At 53.3% G+C, this 21683-nt stretch overlaps 6 protein-coding genes and 1 non-coding gene across 7 annotated transcripts; 5 read left to right on the top strand and 2 right to left on the bottom strand.

Annotated features, from left to right (window-relative positions):
* Positions 1–468: 468 nt before the first annotated feature.
* On the bottom strand, positions 469–1896 carry BDP81DRAFT_340346 (ATP-dependent Clp protease proteolytic subunit). Its single transcript, XM_060586020.1, has 5 exons — positions 1674–1896; positions 1599–1617; positions 1518–1543; positions 1322–1463; positions 469–1250 (listed from the first exon to the last, which is right to left on the bottom strand). Exons 1-5 carry the CDS (start codon positions 1836–1838, stop codon positions 814–816), a joined length of 789 nt encoding a protein of 262 aa, XP_060451039.1. The 5' UTR covers positions 1839–1896; the 3' UTR covers positions 469–813.
* A 515-nt stretch (positions 1897–2411) lies between these two features.
* On the top strand, positions 2412–4659 carry BDP81DRAFT_389991 (uncharacterized protein; the record flags this gene model as incomplete). The annotated part of the gene is made up of 2 exons (XM_060587343.1): positions 2412–2823; positions 2900–4659. 2 exons carry the CDS (start codon positions 2412–2414, stop codon positions 4657–4659), a joined length of 2172 nt encoding a protein of 723 aa, XP_060451038.1.
* Positions 4660–5917: 1258 nt separating this feature from the next.
* Positions 5918–9042, top strand: BDP81DRAFT_445675 (uncharacterized protein; the record flags this gene model as incomplete). Its single annotated transcript, XM_060591983.1, has 5 exons — positions 5918–6107; positions 6157–7736; positions 7788–8110; positions 8165–8502; positions 8561–9042. The coding sequence occupies 5 exons, from the start codon at positions 5918–5920 to the stop codon at positions 9040–9042; spliced, it is 2913 nt and encodes a 970-aa protein (XP_060451037.1).
* An 815-nt stretch (positions 9043–9857) lies between these two features.
* Positions 9858–9938, top strand: BDP81DRAFT_t57. The gene has a single exon. It is a non-coding gene; the product is annotated as a tRNA-Gly (tRNA).
* Positions 9939–12948: 3010 nt separating this feature from the next.
* On the top strand, positions 12949–13925 carry BDP81DRAFT_92428 (uncharacterized protein). Its single transcript, XM_060596500.1, has one exon. It carries the CDS (start codon positions 13221–13223, stop codon positions 13707–13709), a length of 489 nt encoding a protein of 162 aa, XP_060451036.1. The 5' UTR covers positions 12949–13220; the 3' UTR covers positions 13710–13925.
* A 217-nt stretch (positions 13926–14142) lies between these two features.
* On the bottom strand, positions 14143–15666 carry BDP81DRAFT_307716 (Clr5 domain-containing protein; the record flags this gene model as incomplete). The annotated part of the gene is made up of 2 exons (XM_060583382.1): positions 14143–15415; positions 15467–15666. The coding sequence occupies 2 exons, from the start codon at positions 15664–15666 to the stop codon at positions 14143–14145; spliced, it is 1473 nt and encodes a 490-aa protein (XP_060451035.1).
* A 3089-nt stretch (positions 15667–18755) lies between these two features.
* BDP81DRAFT_92417 (uncharacterized protein) lies at positions 18756–19714 on the top strand. The gene is made up of 2 exons (XM_060596499.1): positions 18756–19466; positions 19560–19714. The coding sequence occupies exon 1, from the start codon at positions 18924–18926 to the stop codon at positions 19458–19460; it is 537 nt and encodes a 178-aa protein (XP_060451034.1). The 5' UTR covers positions 18756–18923; the 3' UTR covers positions 19461–19466; positions 19560–19714.
* Positions 19715–21683: the final 1969 nt, after the last annotated feature.

Raw genomic sequence — 21683 nt, 5'->3', positions numbered from 1 at the left:
CCAATTGATCTCTTTTTCGAATCTTTCCTTGATTCTTCCCCTTAAATAACGATGCCAGGTGAGTCACGAAGGATTAGAAAAAAGAGGTGCAGTGGAAGAAAGACCCGAGATCACAGGGACAGTCACAGGGACACGGCGGACGACGTTGCGAGCGATGGTTTTTTTTGGAGCAGGCCGCTAGCAGAGCCGGGGGGGAGGGGGGAGGGGGGTGAAACAATTTGGGGCGATGTCGGCTCCTAAAAATTCTGGAGCTCCCCGCCGAGTGCTCCCCGCATTGAAATACCTTGTCGCCCATTGGTCGCAGCTGTGGTTCCGACGCTCCGTTCCCCCCAGGTTTGGCTGCGTTTGCTGCGCAGGTTGAGGTGAGCCACCGGCGTCGGGTGCAAGGTCAGCAAGGTCAGCCACGGTGTGCGACGTCAGGACACCAGTTGACCACACCACCACCAAAGGTCAAATGCAAGACATATTGGTGCAGCTTATCTTCAATTGAACTTGCATAGAGTCTCTATTGTTTTGAATGAAGATAGTCCGAGGCCGTGAGAAACATCAAGGTGTTGTGAAGTTGTTCCCAACTTTACCTCATCAGATTACCTCATGCTTATTTCCGATAAGCCCGGAATGCTTCCGGTCCCGGAAGAGCCCCAGTTTTTCAGACCGATCCCGCCGGAAGTGGGTCGCGGCTACCCGGCAACGCGCGTGCTGCCTCCATAATCCTCTCCTACAATCGCGGCTCAGCTCCCTTAGCTTCACTACGAATAGAGCCGGTGTTACAAATCACACTTCTGGATATCAATTGAGCAAGCCCCCCATGGCTTAGGGCTTCGTCTTGTGCTCCTCCGTCGAATCCTTCTCCTTGAGGTCCTTCTCCTCCCTCCGCGTCAAAATCTCGTCAATGACGCCCATGCTCTTGGCCTCCTCCGCCGACAAGTAGTTGTCGCGCTCCATCAGGTCGTGGATCTCCTCCAAGCTGTACTTGTCGTTCCCAAACGACTTGTTGATATGGCGCTTCATAATCTCGTTGATCTGCTTTCGGATGCGCTGGATCTGGTTCGCGTAGATGAGGATATCCGACGCCTGGCCCTGCGTCCCGCCAAGCGGCTGGTGAATCATGACGGAGCTGTGAGGCAGGGCGTATCTCTTGCCAGCCTCGCCTCCCGTCAGAAGCAGCGCTGCCATGGAGGAGGCGGCGCCGAGGCAGACTGTTGATACTGGTGACTTGATGTATGTCATTGTGTCGTAGATGGCCAGTCCTTCAAATCTTCATCAGTAACCTGTCTTCCGCGTTTCGCCCTCCGACTGGAGATTGGGTATGTTCGCGAACCTGATGATACTGAGCCTCCTGGTGAGTTGATGTACATTGTAATCGCCTTGTCGGGGCTATCGGACTCGAGCCACAGGAGCTGTGCTACTATCGATGCGGAAACGGTATCGTCGATCGCGCCATTGAGGCAAACAATGCGTTCCTATATGTGTCAGCTTGATGCGCGCGACAACTCGAAGTGTCTATGGGATCGTACCTGAAGCAGCTTGGAAAAGATGTCGTCTACCTGCGTGGTCAGCTAGGGGGGTACCCAATTGCCGTAGCGGTCGCTACTAACATGTTCTCCATCCGCTCGACTGATCAATTAGCTATCGCGACCTAGATATGTCCAAAGTGCCATGGGTGAACGAACCGAAACCTCGGTGATGTAGGGCAGAGGGATGTTTCCGACGGGCGGGCTGCCGCCTCCTGCGACGGGAGGGAAGCCGCCTGGGACTGGAAAGTTTGAAAAGGCCCTGACGTGCTGCCGCCGCGGGACGGCTCTCAGGGCTCGGAATAGTGTCCTTTGACAGTTCATGGCTGCGGCGCGATGTCAAGGTCGCTTGTGTGGTGTTGCAGTGTCAAAGATGCAGAACGAATGCGAAAAGCGGCAATCAACGGCAGTGTGACGTCCGCTGGGAAAGCTGCTCGGCGCCGCACCCCCCAAAAACGCCCCCCCTGCGCCCCCCGAGCTCCGAGCTCCCCCACGCGTCCTCGTCTAAAAATTGCCCCGAGGCGCGTAAAGCTCTTTTTCGTCTGCGCCGTATTCTTGAGCTGGGCCACCACCCCGGGGACCCGTTCCGAATCTTGAAAACCCCGGGCGATTTTCTAACGTCTGTTGTAGTACGTGCCTATTACCGTCAGCAAGATCCCCCCTTTCGAGTCGACCGAGACCATTCGCGGCCACACTGGCGACAGTTTGCGACTACTGCTTCCTCCTCCGGGGGTCTACCCCTCGATCGCGATGAGGCCATTCCCAGGCATTCGACGAGTGCCCCAAATTTCACATAGAAAATATGGCTCAAACCCCCCGACCAAAGCGTGGCTCGAATTCCTGTCCGGGGCGTCAACAAGGGAGACAGAATCCAAGGCAGCGAAAAGGAATCGGCTGATGTTAAGAAAAAAGACAAATGCAAATGCGCCAAAGCGCAAGGCAGAAGAAAGACAGGCGCAATTCACCAGGAGAATACAAGAGGTCATAGGACACGACGATATCGCCAAAGATGTACGAATCGACAAGGAGAACAAGAAGGTCCGCACCTCGGCCGGCGACCTGCCCATCTCGCCCGTCATGGACCCCGTGTGGATGGACGTACGCACGAGGTACAGGACGCCCAAGCCCAGGCCCAAATCCACACACCGGCCTCCTCCCTCGTCATCATCAGGGAGAGCGCCGAAGAAGCACAAGTACGTAATTAAAATGGGGTGGGATGAGAAGAAGCAGGATAATACAAAGTACATTATCGTGAACAAGAAGCCCAATGGGGGCAGGTTCCGCGTCAAGGTGCAACAGAATCCGTACGGTCAGTAGCGTGCCACGCATCCATTTGCACGAGGATTTTGAGGAACGGAAATGCTGATACGACTGGCTCCCTGTAGTTCATGCCCTTGCCTCGCCTATCCGATTCTGTCCCGTCACGGGGGCATCTCTGCCGAAATACTTTCTTCAGAACTTCAAGGCCGTTACGAACCCAGACACCAAGGGTCACTGGTTCATGCCGGGCGACATTGAAGTATCGTGGACACATAAACAGGCCATGGAAGATGTATGCGGAGAGCTCGACGATGTGGAGGACGGAGTTGAAAAGCATGACGATGTGGAGGATGGGTCAAGGGAACACGCCGAAGAGAGCCCTAAAGAGCTCGACAATGAAAAGGACGAACTCAAGAAAGCTTTCAGAGAGGATGGCGAGGCCAAGAAGTCTGATGATGCCGATGATAGGTTCGAAAAGCGTTTTGAACAGACGGCCGGATCCACGAAACCTGAAGAGGAGGTAGTCGAATCCAAAGAGCAAAGCGAAGAGGGACCTCGAAATCTCAACATCACAGAAGAAGACTTTGAGAAACATTTCGAAAAAGCAGTCGGATCCGAGAAGCACAACACAAAGGAGAAGAGCCGCTCTACAGCGATATCAAACAGAAAACCATCCAGAACAGAACCCCTCGAGGATTCCCTCGCAAGGCAAAAAGAAACAGACCAGCTACTCATCGAATCCCCTTCCGCCTATGTGGTCCTTAGGAAACCCATCATCGACTCCATGGCAGGAAAACGTGGCAAGACGCCCTTTGGAGACGGGTGGAGGACGCTCCTGGGCAGGAACCAAAAGGTCATGAACTCGGACATTCCCAAGCGTCTGGTGTGGCGCGAGGACATGGGCGACTTTGTCCTCGACAACCTACGCAAGAATGTCATGAAGAACATTGCTTACTCCGTCGAGATGAACAACCAGAAGAGGTCCTACATTGAGCCCCTCGAGAGGTGGGAGGATGTTCACGAGTCGGAGAAGCGGGGCTGTTTGCTATGGTATGACACGGCAAAGGTTCCTACGGAAGAGAGTCGGTGGGATGAATGGATGAAGGAAGGACAGATCAAGCCATTTGCGACCTACGATGTCCCTGACGCAAAGTACGAAAAGAGCCTGCCCATCTACGATATCGGGCGGCTCATGGGGCCAGAGTACCTCGCCAAGCTGATGAAAATGCCCCTGTTCCGCAAAAAGTCGCTCTTCGTCGTCAAGAAGAAGCCGTCGACCCCGCTACAGCTCTACCTGTGGAAGCTGCAGGCGTACATGGCCGAGTATCCCTCCGCAGAGAAGGTCGCCGAGGAGAGTGCGGAGAAGCGAAGGCTCGACAGGAAGAGGAGGGAGGAGGAGCGCCAGGAGGAACTCGTCCAGGAGCAATTCAGGCTGGAGGAGGAGGCGAGGGAAGGGTACATCAGGGCCAAGGCCGAGCGTGCCCGGATCATTCAGGAGAGAATCGAACGGGAGATGCGCGGGGACGACGAGCCCAAGGACAAGGCACCCGAGGCGGAGGTCGAGCGCGAAGCCGGGTTTGCGACCACCAGCACAGCTACGCCAAAAGGTTCGGCTGCAGTCATGACCAGAGATGCCTTCGCCACCCAATTCATGTCGACAGCACGAGTTTCAGCACCCAATGCTTGGGGCAGCGCCGTCATCAAACCCATAGGTACGACCAGGATCGACAGGAAGGCTGAATTCTCCAAACGGCCCACGATGAAAGCCAGAGCCGAATTTACACCAAAGCGCTCAGCCAAAGCTCCCGCGGCGCCCATGACCGCAGCCGACTTCACCGCCCAGCTCATGGCCACAACTCGAGTCGGTTCTGGATCTGACTCTTGAGGTAGTTCCGCCATCAACCCCACAGCTCCCGCCAAGGCCATCAACGAGACCGATTCGGCTTCGCGTCCTTCGACCAAGGAGGCTGAAGGTGAAGCTACGCTTGAACGTGCCAGCACCACAGCTGAGACTACGTCCAAGGCCGATGCTAAAGGAACAGCGGAACCCCAAGCAGGAGCCACAGAGCCAAAGGTGAAGCCACTCAAGCCAGTTAAGCCACGCTGGTAGACCTATGCCGTTTTGTTTCCATCCAGGCAAGTACTTACCAACGAGGGTTTTCTTGGATACAAAAGGAAGGAGAGGATGGTCACATCAGGGTACATGTACAGTGAAGGAGCGAAGGGGGTGGCTACATCGTCCCCATGTAAGAAGGTGCGATGAGAGTCGAAGAACTTGAAATGGAGCCATATACCCATGAAGAGAGGCGCTTCATTGACGTCTCGAAGTGTAGGAAATACCCCAATCAGCAATTAAATCAAGCATGTTCATCATTCAGGTGACAAGAAGGTGGTACCCAGAGGTCTTTCCGTGTGTTCCTTGAATTGAGTGATCTTGGGGATGGTCCAAGATCTAATCAACCAAACATAAGAGCAATCCTCTTAGCTGCTAGATTCAAACACTACCAGGCTTGGACTCTTTCCCACTCATCTTCATGCCCCAGGTGGAAGATCACTATTCAACAACAAACAGTTCCTCTCAGTGTCATCTCCGAGAAATCCAACAGCAAAGGGAGGAGCTATATCTCTAATCCTCCTGCCTTAGCCTTGATCCATTTGTCCTTGCCTTCCCATCTATGATTGGCAAGGTCCTCTCGAATGCCTCCTTCCTCCTTCTTTCACATCCCACCCGTCTCGACCCTATTTAAACCTCTCTTCTGCCTCTCACAGCTTCAACTTTACACCTCCAACCTCTCACTCTTCCACAACTTCAACACTTCCACACATCAACGGACTGCATTGCTTCCAAAGTTCATTGCTTCTCACCTTTATTGCATCTAGCCTTCACTACTTTTGATCTTCACTTCTTCTAACCTCCTTTACCTCTCTTACCTACAACCCTCTTGCCTTCAAACCTTCATTACAACTGACGTTCAACATTCTTCACAACTTCAAACACAAACATCATCAGGGCCATTTCCCAAGACCATCGCTCACTTTCTTTGCCCATAGTTCTCACTTAAACTTTCAAATCCCTCTTGACATCAACTTCCTTACCTCCAGCATTTCACTGCAAGATCATTGGACGTCTTACTTGAGCCAAAATGGCCAATGTGTCCAAGCTAATAGGGGTCCCTCACGGATCAATTCTCACCAACATCGGTGACCGAGTCAGGGCGAAGGAAAAGGCCCGCGAGTTCGGCCTTGGTGTGCTTCAGGACATACCCAAACTTCTCCAACCTATCTCCAACCCCAGTCACAAGCAAGATGTGAAAGATTGGGAGACTAATCTCCGTGAGTCTTTCTTTCATCGTCTTTCGGGGCTTGCTAACTTTCTTACCAGAGAATTTGAAGCGTACATCTCAGTCTCGAGAAATCCTCGTCGGCGTCCAAGGCGAAACAGGTCTGGGAAAGAGCTCCCTTCTCAATGAGCTTCTTCGAAGCGATATCGTTCCGACGTCACAAGTGGAAGCTTGCACGGCAGCTGTTTGTATCTACGGGTACAACCATGAAGTTGGAGACAACAAGCGCTACAGGGCCAAGATCAAATTCAAGAGTTGGGCCACTGTCGAAGCTGAGCTAGACGGTATCAAGGAAGAGCTTGCAGACCCAGGTAACCAACATGAAGCTCAAGATGACGACGATGCAGACCAAGACGGAGGTTGCACTTACTACAACAAACGGAATATCGACATTATTCGCGCTTGGTCGGGTCTGAAGGAGGAAGATGTCCGAAATCTTTCATCGATTCAGATCATGGAGAAAGGGAACTTTAATAAAATTCGCGGTCGGGGAGCTCGGATAACCAGCGACGAGAAAACTTGCGAGAAAACCATTTCAGCCCCCAATGCGAATCAGTTTAAGAAGATCCTGAGGCCTTTCGCGGAGAGTGTGGAACTGAACTCACACAGGACTCAGTATTGGCCGTTGGTCGAGCAGGTCGAGGTATATCTCAAGGCCCCCATTCTCCGTCATGGCATCAGACTCGTTGATCTCCCCGGCACTCAAGATGCTCTATCTTTCCGGGCAGAGATTGCTGAGACATTCCAAGACCGATTGGCGAAACAGATTGTCGTTTCTCCGGCATCCCGAGCAGGAGACAATAAGGCAGCCGCAGACCTCATCTTCACGGAGAACGACTTGATGAGATTTCATTTGGACAACAAGTTCAAAGCAGACTCTCTTTGTGTGGTGATCACCAAGATCGATGACATCCAAACCGCCAATGCTGCCGATGAGTTTCCGACTGAAGAGATTATAGAGCTGCATCATCGTCTGAGAGGTCCCCCGCAAGAAGAGTCTGAAGATGAGGAGTTCGATTCTGAGGCAGAAGACTACACGCGAGTGTCTGTGAAGAAAAGAGGTGGCACCAAAAAACGCAAATCCATCTCTGGTACTTCAAGAGATGCCAAGAGACAGAAAAGTGACTCGCATGAAGACGACGAGTCCATGACGACACGGCTAGTTGAGACGCAGTTGGAAGGCGAGCAGGCAATTGAAGAGGGCGAGTCTCACTTGACGTATCTCTGCATTCAGGAACGGAACTTCAAAATGGTACAGAACGTTGTCGAAAGTCTGCTGAAAGCAGCAAAGAACCACTCGACTTCTAAGGCAATTGCCTCATCAATTCCTGCGGTCTTCCCTATCAGCAGTCATGCATATCACAAGATGAGTAACGGTAAGGATCCGAAAGGTTTCCCAACCGCGGAGTCCACCGGTATCCCAGCTTTGGGTAATTGGCTTACCGATACGTCTCTTCCCATTAGGGAAGCATGGGTTGACAGCGACCTGCATCATATTCAGGTGCTTTTCGACGCGGTTCATGGATGGACGCAGGATGACTTTAATACCTTGCCGATTCTCACCACAGATGAGAAGAAGAAAGTTCGACAAGCAGTCCGTGATGTTGGTGACGATTTGAAGGTAAGTTGAAGTCTGTCACAAGAAGGGAACGACAATGCTGATCTTTCATAGCAAATCATAAATAAGCTGAAGAGCAAGATCCAACGCCATTTGATCCTCATGAAGCCATTAAGACAGAAGAATCTTGTGAGAACAGCCTACATCAGGCTTGGCGAGAACGGGGAAGACCAGGTAGAGAGGTCGTTTAACAACCTCAAACATGCCGTCAAGGCATGGGAGAGAAAGAACCCGAGAGGCCATGCGTCTTCTGCAGGCAAACATGAGAAGCTGCACTGGAGTACCTACAAGGCTTCGATCAGGAGACACGGAGGTCTTTATAGAACTGTTCCGAAAAAGGGCGCAGCTCGACGCACCTTCAACTGGATGGCTGATGTGTAAGTGCCACTCACAACGTCCCTAATTTCCGTCGAGAGCTAACTTGGGAAAAGGCATACATCATTCTGGAGAGGGCACCATGAGAAGTGGCAAACTGCCTTCTCGCGCAAATTTCCCACACTAAAAGACAAGGTCAGGGGCACCGTACACCTCGCGTTCGAAAAATGGATCGGACTTCTTCTGGGCGACGAGGAGCTTCCGGTCTCATTCCGGGACATGGTGAGGAAGAACTCTTACAAAATGGAAAACGTCTTCCTGTTCTTCACAGACAAGATTTTGGCCAGCATAGATGCCCTTCGCCTCAAGGCTTTGAGAATGTCAAAGGTTGACGTTCTGAGCAAGCTGCTCCAGGAGATGAAGCCGGGTTTCGAGGCCGCGCTCAGTAAGACGGGTGAGTCTTGTTGTCCAATGGGCCTCGCGGAGAAAATCAGACACTGACTTTCAAGCAGGCAAGGGAATCATGAAGAGGCAGTCGGCAGAGATATCCGAGCACGTGCAGAGCGTAGGTTTCGCCATGTTCGGAAAGGCTCGCGATGACCTCGAGGTGAAACTCAGAGACGAGGTACACCAGGTGATTCTCGCCACTAAGCGTTACTGGCAAGAGCCCAAGGACGGCTGTGGCGCGATGATGCACAAGGAGTTCAAGCGCATCTCAACCCGGCTCTGCGCTAATAAAAGCAAGAAGAACGATGATGCCGACGAGATCAACGAGGAGACGGAGAAGAAGCTCATTGATCTCATTGGTGTCTGGCGGAAGGAGTGGGAGAAAGTTCAAGCTCGTCTTCCTCAGGCTGCGCCCTTGATCGCTTTTGATGATCACGATGACGACGATGACACTAGCAACGAGTTTGCCAAGGAGGATGAGCTTGCCGAGGCGACGGCGCGCGGTGAGATCGTTTTCAAAAAGGAGCCTAGTGAGGGCAATGAGTAACTGGGAAGAGGAGCATTGGGAGAGGCTTTCACAGAAGACACAGTTTGCTTTGGTTTTCGGGGTTTATTTCTTGGGTTCATTATGCTTATTTATTCTTGCATTTCCGATCTGGTAGGGGCAAAGTTTGGAGGAAAATGCGGGCCATGCTCCTATTCGGAGACCCAAGCCGCTCATTAGTTTCTTGCTCCTCCTTTTCTACAACATGGTTCTCGTTTGCATTCGACTTTAGATAGTCACAAATTTCCTCGGATCGAGGCAGCGTTGCAATTTAATATTGGCAAAGACCGTTCTCAGCTTACAACACTCCCTGACTGTCTGCATGTTTGGGTGAGTTGAGCCATGATGAGGACTGGGCTCTCTGGCCACTTCCATCCAATCCCTGTCTAAAGCTGCAGCTAGTCCTACCCGATTGTTAATATGGTTGGAATACTTGAACATCCCAAAGATTCCGGAATCTTTCAAGTAAACCGGGGGAAGCTTCATGTCAACGCCCTTCTACCTCCCACCGCAGTCCCCGCGTTTTACAACCTCTCGAAGGCAACGTCAAACCCTCACAAGCACTTCCCAACGCAAGCAGCAAAAGACACAGAAAAGACCTGGAGGCTGTCAACCACAATACCACAACTTTCCAACCTTCGTCATTCCCAGGTCCCTAGTCCCACTACCGACCCCATCTCTGCCCATCTCCCCGCCCCGCACCTCAAATCCTCACGAAAACCCTCATCCTCCGCAACGGACCCCACGCACAATCAAACAAGAACCCTCTCTTTCTCCCTCGTCCCCAACCAGAGTTGCTCAAGCATCTCGATCATCCAGCGTCGATGGTTTAGTGGTAAAATTCTCCGTTGCCATCCAGCAGCGTCGGGGAGCCGGGGGTTCGATTCCCCCTCGACGCAATCTTTTGCTTTTTGGGGGTTGTGACTGCTTTTGCGTGAGAAGGGGACCGTAGCTGTTGATGTAAGTACTAAGTGAACCTTTTTGGTCCACTTCGAGCGGTTCAGACGTGGTATGAGGTCGCAACCCATGTTTTGAGAGGCATGTTGCAAGTCCAGATAAGTAGGGAGTTGGTCTGCTGAGGGGTTCTTGATTCGATTCCGGAGGCTCTGTGGTACCGGCTGCTGAAGACAACTAAAGAAACGCCTTTGACTTGCATCCGAATAGTTCAAGGCCCGCCTCAGCATTAAGAGAGACGGAAGACCGCAGGCTAGGATGTGCTTTTTTGTGCGAGACGCAGCGGATTTGATGCGGCAAGCAACCTCCAGAGAAGACTAGGAATGCGATCAGTATGGAGCCATGCACCAACCAGCCCAACATACTACCTTCTCGGATCAAAATCTGTCTTATGGTTGGAGTGAAGTCGTCACACAGATTCAATGGGACGCATATGCGTCTGTCAGTGGCACTAGAGTTGACCAAGACTGAGGCGAAGTAGGAACAACGGGAACGGCTGACTATGGCCAACAGACCATGAAAGAGTGCGACTTCAGATGGAAAGACCATACTCGCTCATCGAATAGAGAACAATTGAGGCCTCAAACTGGAACGAAGAGCAAATTCGAAGCCCAGCGCCAGACCCTTCGAGTGCGACTTACATCACATGTCTGGCGCAAAAACACATCGCGAACGTGAACAATCTTGGCAGTCAAATCGACAACTCGACATGACGTGCAACCCAACAACAGCCGAGCGCATCCAAACCTCCCCTAGATGCTAGAACACGCACAGCAATTACAAGATTTGCCCTGGTCTCTTCGTCGATGCTCAGACAAGGCATCAAGAACTCTCCCGCCCATCATCGACTGAACCTCTGAACCCCCCGCGCGTCGCGCGCAAGCCGTCTTAAACCCACAGACGTGATCAACAACGAAGATCGCCAAACCCAAACCACTCCCACGGGTCCCCCTCACGCGAGGCTGTACCTATCTCAAGCCCTCCCGCCGATCTCACAACCCAACTTAAATCAAGCCCAACCCAGTTCCCTCTCAGCCCTAGCAGACGCCAAGCTCACCACAAGATCCAGCCTCAAGCTCCCTGCCGTCCCTCATCCCCCACACCCGCCCAATGATGGCTCCTTCAATGACACCAACTTACAAGCCGCGCCCGCTAACACCGGAAAGATCCGAGAGTAAGATCAGCTGGATTCCGGTTCCAAGGAACGCCGGCACGACCAGAGATGAATGGGAAGACAAGTACCGTAGTCAAGTACTAGAGACGTTGCTGACGTAGTGATCTGGAGGCTACCAGTCTCCCGCCCACCGACAGCGACACGAAATACCCAGAGACACCGCTTGGTAGCCTCACATAAAGCATCAAACACGTGCGCCCCTCTCTGCCAGCTCCAATCGCATCGTCAGGACTCGCTCGGGAACCTTATCCGGGAAACCCAAGTTCCCCGCCGGACCGAACGAGGAAAACTATCATTGAGAAGTATCCGTACCTTAAGTAATCCCCCGTCTATACTCTCCTCGTGGCCTCCAAAATATAAGCCCAACACTTCCGCGTGGCGGACGTAGACTTATCGAATCGGCAAGAAAGGGCAGAAAAAGCATGGCTCACTCGGTTCAACGATATCGTATCCGTAAAAGGAAGGGAAACCATCTACACTAAATCATAAATGAGACGATTGAAACGCTTCAACCAAAGCACCGACCGCCCCGCGACCTCCAGTCATCAAATCACTAAAGTTACCAAAAAGCTCGTTATCCCACGCCCATCTAACGCCAACCCGGCCACACGGTCGGTATCCGTAAACTTCGAGCGGGTGACGAGATGAGATGAACTAGGCACTATCCGCCAACGGGATGGCCCTTGTATCTCTCCAGCACGGTATCCGCAGTCTTGGCTCCAAAACCAAGCAATTCATGCCCGCATTCCAAACGTGAAATCAAGCCTCTGCAACTGGGAACAACGGTCACCCTTATTTACCTACGGATACACACTCAGGTACTGACAGGTGCGAATCGGTGTGGCCCGTGGGCTGTCTGTCTGTCTGTCTGTCTGTCTGTCTGTCTGTCTGTCTGTCTGTCCGTTCGTCCGTCTGGCAGGCAAGCAAACTTGGGACACACCTTTCATCCTCGGAGATCGGAGAAAACAACAAACAAACTGCTTAATCGCGGCAGATCCAACAAAGAAAAGACTACGAAAATAACAGCGGAGAAAGAAGGAAACATCTAATGGTGTTTCCTATAGGACAAACAAAACAATTAGCCACGAAAAGGGCAAAAAGACAAGCACATGTCAACTTCGCGGCAATCGCTCCAAAACCCGAATCGCACACCTGCAGCAAGCCCCCCCCCCCTGGTCGGGATCTGGGGCCGGCCGGCGGTCTCCTTCGTCGCTTGCTCGCTCTTTTCTCCCCCTCCATGCGGATACCATGACCATTCTGCGGGTCCGGATTACCAGAACCCTCGCACACACACTGTCAGATTTGAACAGGTCTAGTTTCCATTATTTGTTTGTTTAGTGGAGACTATCTACCCAAATCTAGACCCCTCCCCTCGTCCCAGCCCTCGACACGGAGGAGCAGTGGTGGTGTGGGTTCGAGCATCGGCCCTGGAGGCTCCCCCTGTTCTGGGCTCTATTGTAATGCAGATGCTGACAGCTGGAGAGATCCGTTCAGCGCAGGGGGTTATTGACAGAGGAAGAAAACATTGGACGGAAATCCCGGCTTGGCAAAGAAACAACGGAAAAAAGCCATCATGTCTCCGCAGCACTGCAGTACCGCAGTACCGGCAATGTCGGTCTTCATGTTCACTTCGCCGACAGCTATCATGACTCTCGTGACAGGCTGACCGGCAACAGCTTGCCTAGTCTTCCAGTCAAACCTCAAAAATACGCGGCACCATCGTTCCGAGTCAAAGTGGCTCCGATACGGGACAAACGGTGCCGGAAACCCATCAGCCTCCCGACCCAACCGGCTATTCAGTCTTTCGCAGCCCGCCGTCCGGAGCATACCGAAACCGACCCGACAGCCAAGCGGCCAAGAGCCAGGCGAAAGACGCACCTGTTGCTGGGCATGCGACTCTCGATTCAGGTTCGACAGGAACACCACTCCACCACTCAACTCCATCCATCTGCAAAGCCCATGGCCGGGCTTCCTGCATGCAGCTGCATGTCCTCCGGGTGTGGGAACTCCCCTACAGCTGAATGATGAGGGTGTCGGTGATGGGAATCCGCAAATGGGCGCAAATGGGCGAAAGTGGGAATTCTCTTATCGCGTCATGCCCGCCTGCCCCAGGGCTTCGGAAACGCTCCCCCATCCTCGTCGAACTCGGCTCCGTACCCGTCCCTCAAAGTCGTGTAGATCAGCCCGTTCAGGGCACTCGGTTCGGTTGGTTGGTTTCTCATCCCCTCCGTTTCGGTTTGGCGCGCCGCTCATCTCTCCACACTTGCTCCGTCCCTTCATCTCACCTCAATCACGTCCATCAACACCCACCCACTATCAAACACCTCCGGGTCATCCTATTCGGGGGAATCATCATCAAATCGTTCGTCGCCTTTCTCGGGGGAATTTCCATCGTGCTTCTGAAATCGTTTCATCTTTCGTCTTTCCATTCGTCGCTGGACTACTAATCTCCGCCTCTTCTCGCGTCTCATTGGTATCGGGTTCATCCTCTGCGCCTTTCTCCGTGCGTCAAATGCTATTGTACAATTGTGTCATTCCGTAAAAACGTCTGCTCGCTGTGTGTTGGAATTGGAAAGCCCCTCCCAGACGCCGGCCATGACATATCATCCATGGCGTTATGCCCTGACCCAAATACTCCGAATAATTATCCAAAAATCCTTGCTCTGTGTTTGTTTGGCCTTTTGAGGTATCATTGATCCCAATCCTGACAACCCGGGGTGGTCGCCTTCGTTTGCCTGCCCGAAGGTGCATTTTGTTTTTCTGCGGCCGTCGCATCGTAGCGTCCTCTTCTCGAATCAGTAAATAAGAAAATATTAAAGAAAAGTAAGGAATGCCGCTTGTCCGTGGCTCGTCTGATGGCGGAAGCGCTCTCTACCAATCAGGTCGATACAACATCACGACCATGGTGATGAGTTTCGCCAAAGAAGTTGACAAGTCGATCAAAGTCTCTGCCACGCAGTACTTTCCCCGCTCGATTAGATGAGCGAGAACTTGGATTGGGGCATGTGGCCCAAGGCTGCTGCCAAGGCCGAATGTGAGTCGGGGGCATGCTCGGTGTAATGCATGTCTTCCTCGAAATAGGGCAGCACTTTGATGCCGCAGTGTTGCTGGAAGAATTGAGTCCCAATGTCGTATCGCTCCCTGCATCGTCTCTCCCACGGATCGATCTTGAGGGGGCTGTGGAAACAAAAGGTGTTGTGCTCTGCGCCCCGCACCGGAAAGACGAGGCCGGCCTCCTTCATCGCAGTCCACAATTCCAGAGCTTCCATTCTCGTGTTGTCGGCGTTGGGCCAGGCGGCTTGCATCAGCTGAACAACAGCGTATCGCAAGGCCAGATCCTCTGCACTGCCCTGTCCATGGCGACCTGCTATCTGTCTCCGTAGCGGCTGGAGTTCGGAGAGCAGTTTCTCGAGTCTCTCGGGGTTGGCGTGGTTGTAAAAGATGGCCAAGTCGATCCACGTCCTGGCTACGTAAGGATGGCGCCGTCCGTAAATGGCTTCGAGTTCCTCGGCGATGGTGGGAATGCAGCCCCAGACAAGCTCCGATAGTGTGATCGGTCCATGCTTTTGTTGCACTTCGTATAGTGTAGAGAACGTCTGTCGCAGGGGATGCGAGCGCTCAAAGTTCGTCGAAGAATATGCCGCCAAATATTTGCAAAGGGCAGTCATCATGCCCGCATCGCGATGCACCATTCCCAGCAATAGTTCCTTGATGCCTTGTGGTGATAGTTGTTTGAGATCCATCTCCAATCGTTTGAATGCCTTCATTAGTTGATGACCACCCGCGTCGTGTTCGCCCATTTCGAATTTCTTATTCGCATCAGCAAACATGTCGCTTGACCCGGCACCCCAAAGCATAATCGATGTCCATCCGACCTGCTTGTCAATTTCGACCTCGAACTGGCGGCAGTGCAAAAATGCTTTCCGCATATTCCCAACAATCGTCTCCTGCGCTCGGAGCAGGTCTGGTGATCGCAGATAGCCCGGAGCGGGCGGCGGTGTCGGGGTACGACATCGCACGTATGACGGGAGCTGAGCTGGCGTTTCAAAGTCGACAAGATCGTACTCCGTCACTCCTTTCCTCTTGAGATACGTGCCCAGATTGACGACCCTGCCGTTACGAACGAATTCGGACACTTTGCCCTCGGCATCGCGTTGAAACTTCATAGAAAGTAGTCTCTTCACTTCGTCCTCGGTGTTGTTCTTTACAAAGCCCCACTGGGAGAATCTGGTCTTGTACATCTTCGGCCTACGACAGTGAGATGAGATGAGCGGGCGTTGATGTAGAATAGAAACTTACGTTGCTTGGAAGCCATACTGGTCCGCCATGATCTGCATGACCTCTTTCAGGGGGCGACGCTCTTCCAAATACAGATGCTTGATGGTCCCCTTGAAAGACTCCCATGCCTCAGCAGGAACCTGCTCCCGCGATGGCCGACTACCAGTTGCAGGCTTTGGCGTGGGGGCGATACTGGGTGCTCGAGCATGGCCCTGTAACATGATTAGATGGAACACTTTGCCAAAATTGAAAGACAACATACGGGGAATGATGTGGTAGGCGGAGGGCCAAAGGGCGTTTGCATCCCACCGGGGGTGCCGGGAATGAGGCTCGGGGCCGGTGTCGGCGCTGGGCTGAAGGGTGTAGGAGCAGGACTAAAAGCAGTAGGTGGCGGGCTGAAGGCGTTGGCATTCGGGCGTGGGCTGAATGTATTCGTGGTTGATAGAGAGCTGAAGGCGTTTGCAGGGGAGCTTAAAGCGTTGGCACCTCCGAAGGTTGTTGCCGACTGACTGAAGGCACTAGGTTGGGAAGCGAAAGGTTTGGACACTACGCTGAATGTGTTTGGTTGGGGACTGAAGTTGCTTGCTTGGGTTGCGAAGTGCTTAGCCGTCGTATTGTTGAAGTCATTTGTCGTCGGAAAGTTAAAGGCATTAGCTTGCGATTGAAACCCCTTGTTCGTGGTGTTGTTGAAGTCACTGGTCGTCGGGAAGTTAAAGGCGTTGGCTTGTGACTGAAACCCCTTATTCGACGTGTTGAGGAAAGGATCTAACTGACTGAAGTCGGCGGTTTGTTGCGGTTGTTGATGCTGTTGATGCTGTTGTTGCTGTTGCTGCTGTTGCTGCTGTGGCTGCTGCTGCTGTTGGTGTTGGTGTTGGTGTTGTTGGTGCTGTTGTGGTTGTGGTTGATACTGCTGAGGCTGATGATGTACTTGAGGAGGCGCGGGGTTCGAGGGACCAGCAGCAGTAGCCATACGACTGTTTCCATCTCCAAATCGTGAATCCGGCGTGAACATGGGAATGTTAGACGGTGCGCGATCCAACACTGGCTTCGTATGTCTGGGCACTGGGGGACGATATGATTCCGGAGCACGGAAGAAATTGGGCGTGGCCGGGCTGTGAGCGACTGGACTTGTGATTCTACTCATTCCTGAAGAGCTCATGTTTGCTGTGCTGCCGTGCATGCTGCCAAAATGTGCCGACGACGGGCTCGCTATTGACGGGCTTGCGACTGAACTGGCCGGACTCATGATCCTGTTACTGCTTGGTGGTGCTGCGCGAATCCCCTCAAACCGCGCAATCAGGTTGGACACTCCGGCGGGGGGACTGAATTCATCGAGTTCCATTCCTTCGTCTTGCTGTGGCGCGTTGTTCATCGAAGACCCAACGTCGAAACGCGCATGCTGCTGCGCGGCTGGTGAAGTCCAGTCCATGGATGAGTCGAAGTCCCTCCGGACGGAATCTTGTTGCGGCGGCGGACATGTCGAGGGACCGCCAAAGTTGAGCGGAACACCAAACCTAGAGTATGGTTGACCGGATGTGTTGAGAGCGAGGCGGCCATGTTGACTGCCTCCATATTCTGATCCAGAGGGAACACCGCGGGGTGGTTTGTCCCCAGAATGATTGAACATCTCGGCCGCGTCCCGCGTCCCCCGTGGAGCAGAGGTTCGGACCGCTGGCTAGAAAGATGTCAAGACTCGGGACGAGTCAAAGCTCCTCGGTAGGACAGGTGCCTCGTGTCGTCGTCGAATGCGATTCATCCAAGAAGCCCAGCACGCTGCCCTGGTGGCAAGCATCAATCGCCCGTCAAATGGAGGGGGTGCCACTGGGCCTTCAAATGAAAGACGAGAGCGTGGGAGGAGACCAGACAAAAGTGCCCATGATCGTCGCCACATAAAAGAGAAGGTCTCGGTCACTTTGGCTGCCAAGTTAAAAATAGAGCGGCAGAGGAGAAAGCGTCATGGTCCAGTATGGGTAACGAGAGGGTTCGAAAAGATTAAAGACTGACTGAAGGGCCCCCCGACAGTTGACACAGGTCGAGGTCAGGACGGGTCAGGAACAGACAGGTCGGATTAGGATAGGACGGGAAGCCAGAGCTGGAACTGAACTGGCGGAACGACAAGCAATGTTGTCTTGTGCGGCAGCGAGAGATATGGGGGTGGATGGGGGAACAATGGATGGGGGAGCCGTTGCTCCAGGCCAGTTCGTCCTTTCAATTTGGGCTGGTAAAGTGAGTGGTAGGGCTCTCTCGCTTCCTCTCTTTCTCTCTCTCAGTCTCTCTCTCTCTCTCTCTCTCTCTCTCTTTTCCTTCGCGGCCTGTCTGTCTCTCTTGGTCGAGAAAGACGAAGACCACTTTCCGGTGTTGAACTGGCATTGGTCGGCGGTCGCCAAGTTCCTCCGTGTGGTGAAAGCTGCAGGCAAAAGTTCCTTCGCGTAATTTCCTCAACAAGGAAAGCGAGCGTGGCACATGGGTAGAACAAGCCCGTATCCCGTCCCTTCGGGGCTCTCTTTTTCAGTGATAAGAGGGCCTCCCAGCAGCAGCCAGAACCGTAGCTGGGTCCGTGGAGCTGCGCGAAGGGAGGGGGGTAAAGAAGCGTTACATGGCCAATGGCTGTTCAGACGGTCTGGCAGTCCGGGCGTCTGCTAAACGAATGGGGAACCATTCACAACGCCTTTTGCTGGTCGGAGCGGGCGCTGGCTACCAATTCGACCGAGAGAAGCAAGACGAGTTGGGGGTAACCCTCGACGACGGATGGGGGGGGGGGGGGCATGCCTTTGCTATCGAAGCTGGGGGCAAGGCGGTTCGTCCTTTGGTTGACTCTGTGGGTACATGCGCACTCCCTTCGTCCCTCACGCTCGCCCTACTGCGTGTGTGTGCCTCTTTCTCCAGCCTCCGCGTCCAGGAGAGCCCTGGGAATTCGTCCAATGTGTTCGACCTTGTCGACATTGCTACCATGACCCTGTGAGAAAGTGCGCGATAGGTAGGCGACTAATTCCAATTTCCAGGGTGGCCAGGAGGCGGGGAATAGGCACAATGGTGCCACCACTGTTCTAGATTAAGAAGGTGAAAGAGCGTCCTGGTCGGCCTAAAAGACGCCAACGACCGAGTCCTGACTCAGACCACCAATCATCGTGCCTGTTTGTAAGTATCCTATCAACTAGGCCCTCCCCCTTTTCGGAAAGGCCGTGGTGAGAGAGACAGATTGACAGCGTCGCGAACTGTCACCAACCAAGCATCAGGTTCCAACCGGGCCTCGCTCGCACCCACCGGACAGCCTTCCGACATGTTCCCTCGGTCCAGGTCCACATCGCTGCTGAGATTCAAAGAGCGCCGCTGTCCGCCGTCGACCATCATGAAGGATGGATGGTTTGCTGCTCGCTTTTGGTCCTCGTTAGCCAAGCATCCAAAGCCATCCGCCCTGTGAGGGAAAAGCTGGGGGAGCTGCCGCGGGCGGTGGACTAACGCCGTAGAAGCATGGTGCATGTTCCAACGGCCTTCCACCAAGCCAACCTGGTTCCATCCGATAAGCCATTTGTTGAGCACGGCCAATGGTCAAGGTGCTGTCAGAGACACATCCGAACAGCGCCGCTCCAAACTAACCCGTCTGGTCTCTAGAAGGCCGCGATCGCGGGTTTTCCATTTCAGCTACCTTCAATGGGCCGGCGTCGGGACTGGACCAAGAACCGGCTTGGGGGCGAGTTTCCGCGGAATGGCCGCAAGACAAAGCAGATCTCTGTCTAAGGACGCCACGATTCAGACTCAAGTAAAAGCTTTTGGTTGGAAATTGCCATGGCATTGGGCGGCTCCTGTGGGCACTGCCGAGCGGCGGTCAACATGCTTTCGGCCGGTTGCACCGCAGGCTCGTCCGTGCTGTCCTGTCAAAGCCGAGGCGTGGCCAATGGCTGACTTTGATGGCTGCTCTCGTTCTCGTCCATCGTGGGGCAGAGCGTTAGGCGTCTTCAGCCTCTCTGCAGGCCAAAGGAAATCCGCCGAAAACAGCGGGAGAAGTGCAGCGTAGCAAATGGCAAGTGAACAATGAGTGGCTGACAACCCTGAGATATGAACCGCAAGTTGCGAGATGCCGAAAAACATTTTCCAACAGAGCAAAAGATAATAGGCACCGGCTAATGTCCTCGAATTTTCAACCCCAATATCTGCGGAGCCAAGGAGATCCCTGCAGTGCGTCTCACTAGCACGAACAGCCGGCGACGGGCTCCTTGCTGACCTAAAATGAAGGTGACCTGACATGAAATGTCAGTCAAGACGCACTAATTAGTAGACTGTTGTCCAAGCTGCAGCTTTGACCATAGCGAAATGTGCTTGGCCTTGGACCTGGGCTAGTCGAAGGTGGTGTTTAGCATAACGCTCATCGGGCAGCTCAAGAGAGAGAAAGTCGGCAAGAGCTGAGGCTAAGAGGCATGCTCCCTCTTTACGTGGGTCCCCACGGCAAGGCGAACAGACGCCGACGGGTCCACGCATGAGAACACTCCATCAAGTAGGCCCGAGGAGTCGGCAATGTTAATGTAAAGTGACGCGAGCCAAAGCACGACTTCTGGAGTCCAAAGTCGTGCTTAACGTCGTGCTCCAGCAAAGATCTACCCTGGAATCGCTCATGGCTGGGTCCATGACCCGGGGCACGCGAGCCGAGTGGCTCTGAGGATTCGTGATCGCCATTGGAGTCATCCACTCCTCGGAAGAGACCGATTGTTTTCCGAAAGAGCGTACTCCGTAGACATCAAAATGCGACGCAGCCGTAAAACCTGGATGGGACAATGAAGATGTCTCCCGAATTGTCGATGACGCGCTTCGGATCGATTTGAATGCGTATGTCAGGATGTGGGTGTGGCAGCCATCAGGCGACGAAACGGCTTTTGGGTTATCTTTCGATATTATCGAATCAGCTCAGCTCACACTGCTGGCTGGTGGGCGATGGCTTTGCTGTGCCATGATAAGTCGGGGTATTTGGAAATGCGAACCTTTTTTCCAAATACTTGGGTCCTGGTCGTTTGGTCGATAAGGAGCGACAAAGTTCCACCATGTTTGCTTTGGGAAGATCGAACAGGGTACTTCGGTCAGGTATCCGTTGCTGTTGGTTCTCAAGACCTATGCTAGCCGGCCGGTCTTTTCTGCTGTGTACTCCTCACTCACCGAGATTGCCGGCAATATTGACGTAAGTTGGTGCGAGATTTCATACAGCTCGAGAAGGGCTGTTCGTTGCAGAGAAGAGCTTTGAGATAACTCGAAACTTGGCGTCTACGTCGGTAGAGGGAGAACAGGCTTTCGTGGACGAGGAAGCCGAGCCGCAGGGCGGATGTAAGCAGTCAATAGAAGGACGCGAAACGGCTCGATGCAAAGCAACCCCAGGCTTACTCCGCGCCAACGAACCACGACAGCATCCGTGTTCGCATGGACCTGAACGGCGCTCTAGACAAAGAGTTTACGTGGATGTCAATATGACTGTCGATCTTCTCTGTCTGCTGCAGCTGAAGCATGGGATCTGGGGTCTTGGTCAGCGCGTAGCTTGGTGACACTTACTAGCCGACGCAGACGCCTAATGCATGGTATTGCTAGTCCAATGTATGGAAGAGAGGAGCAACGTGATGTAGGTGTCAGTTGACACAGATAAGAACAGGGCAAAGCCCTTGATATGACCTGATGGCTCAGAGATGCCAAGATATTCAGCGAGGCAATTGTGTATTCTGGGCTAAGGCTTATAGATCCCCAGAGTTGAACCTCGTCTGTTGTTAGTCAGGCATGGTCAAGCCAAGCTCGTTGCAGTCGAGATCATCGTCTACCTCTGACAACGCTGGGTGAGGTGGACCAGAATCTTGCAGCGTCTGCAAATCTCTATACCAAAAGAGCATGGCTGTTCTCTGGGTACAGACGGTATGCTTTGATGTAGTCAACAGTGGCAAGCAGTCATTGGTCCGGGAGAGCCTCGAAGACTCCAGATTGGGTTCATTGCTCCGCGATTGCGTGGCACGCGTGGCTATCGACGAACGAGAGGCATCAAGAGGCATCCAAAACGTCGTCTGGCGGCACATGGTAAGCGCAGGGCCAAAAGTTCCGGGGATAGGCGTTTGGAGTCTTGTTTTGGCGCAAGTTGTCAGCGCATCGGTTCCTTTGCAAGCCAAGCCAAGGTGTGTCGGACGGAAGGACGCCGGGAAGAGGCGAGGGAAACGCAGGCGTGGGGGTCGGCGTGTCGTTGACAAAGTGACTGATGCTGAATGAAGTTCAATAG

This window comes from Colletotrichum phormii (assembly GCF_030913505.1).
Source record: "Colletotrichum phormii strain CBS 102054 chromosome Unknown BDP81scaffold_2, whole genome shotgun sequence".
Classification (NCBI taxonomy): Eukaryota; Fungi; Ascomycota; class Sordariomycetes; order Glomerellales; family Glomerellaceae; genus Colletotrichum; species Colletotrichum phormii.
Note: the sequence above shows the minus strand (reverse complement) of the source record. Positions and strands in the feature narration are given on the sequence as shown.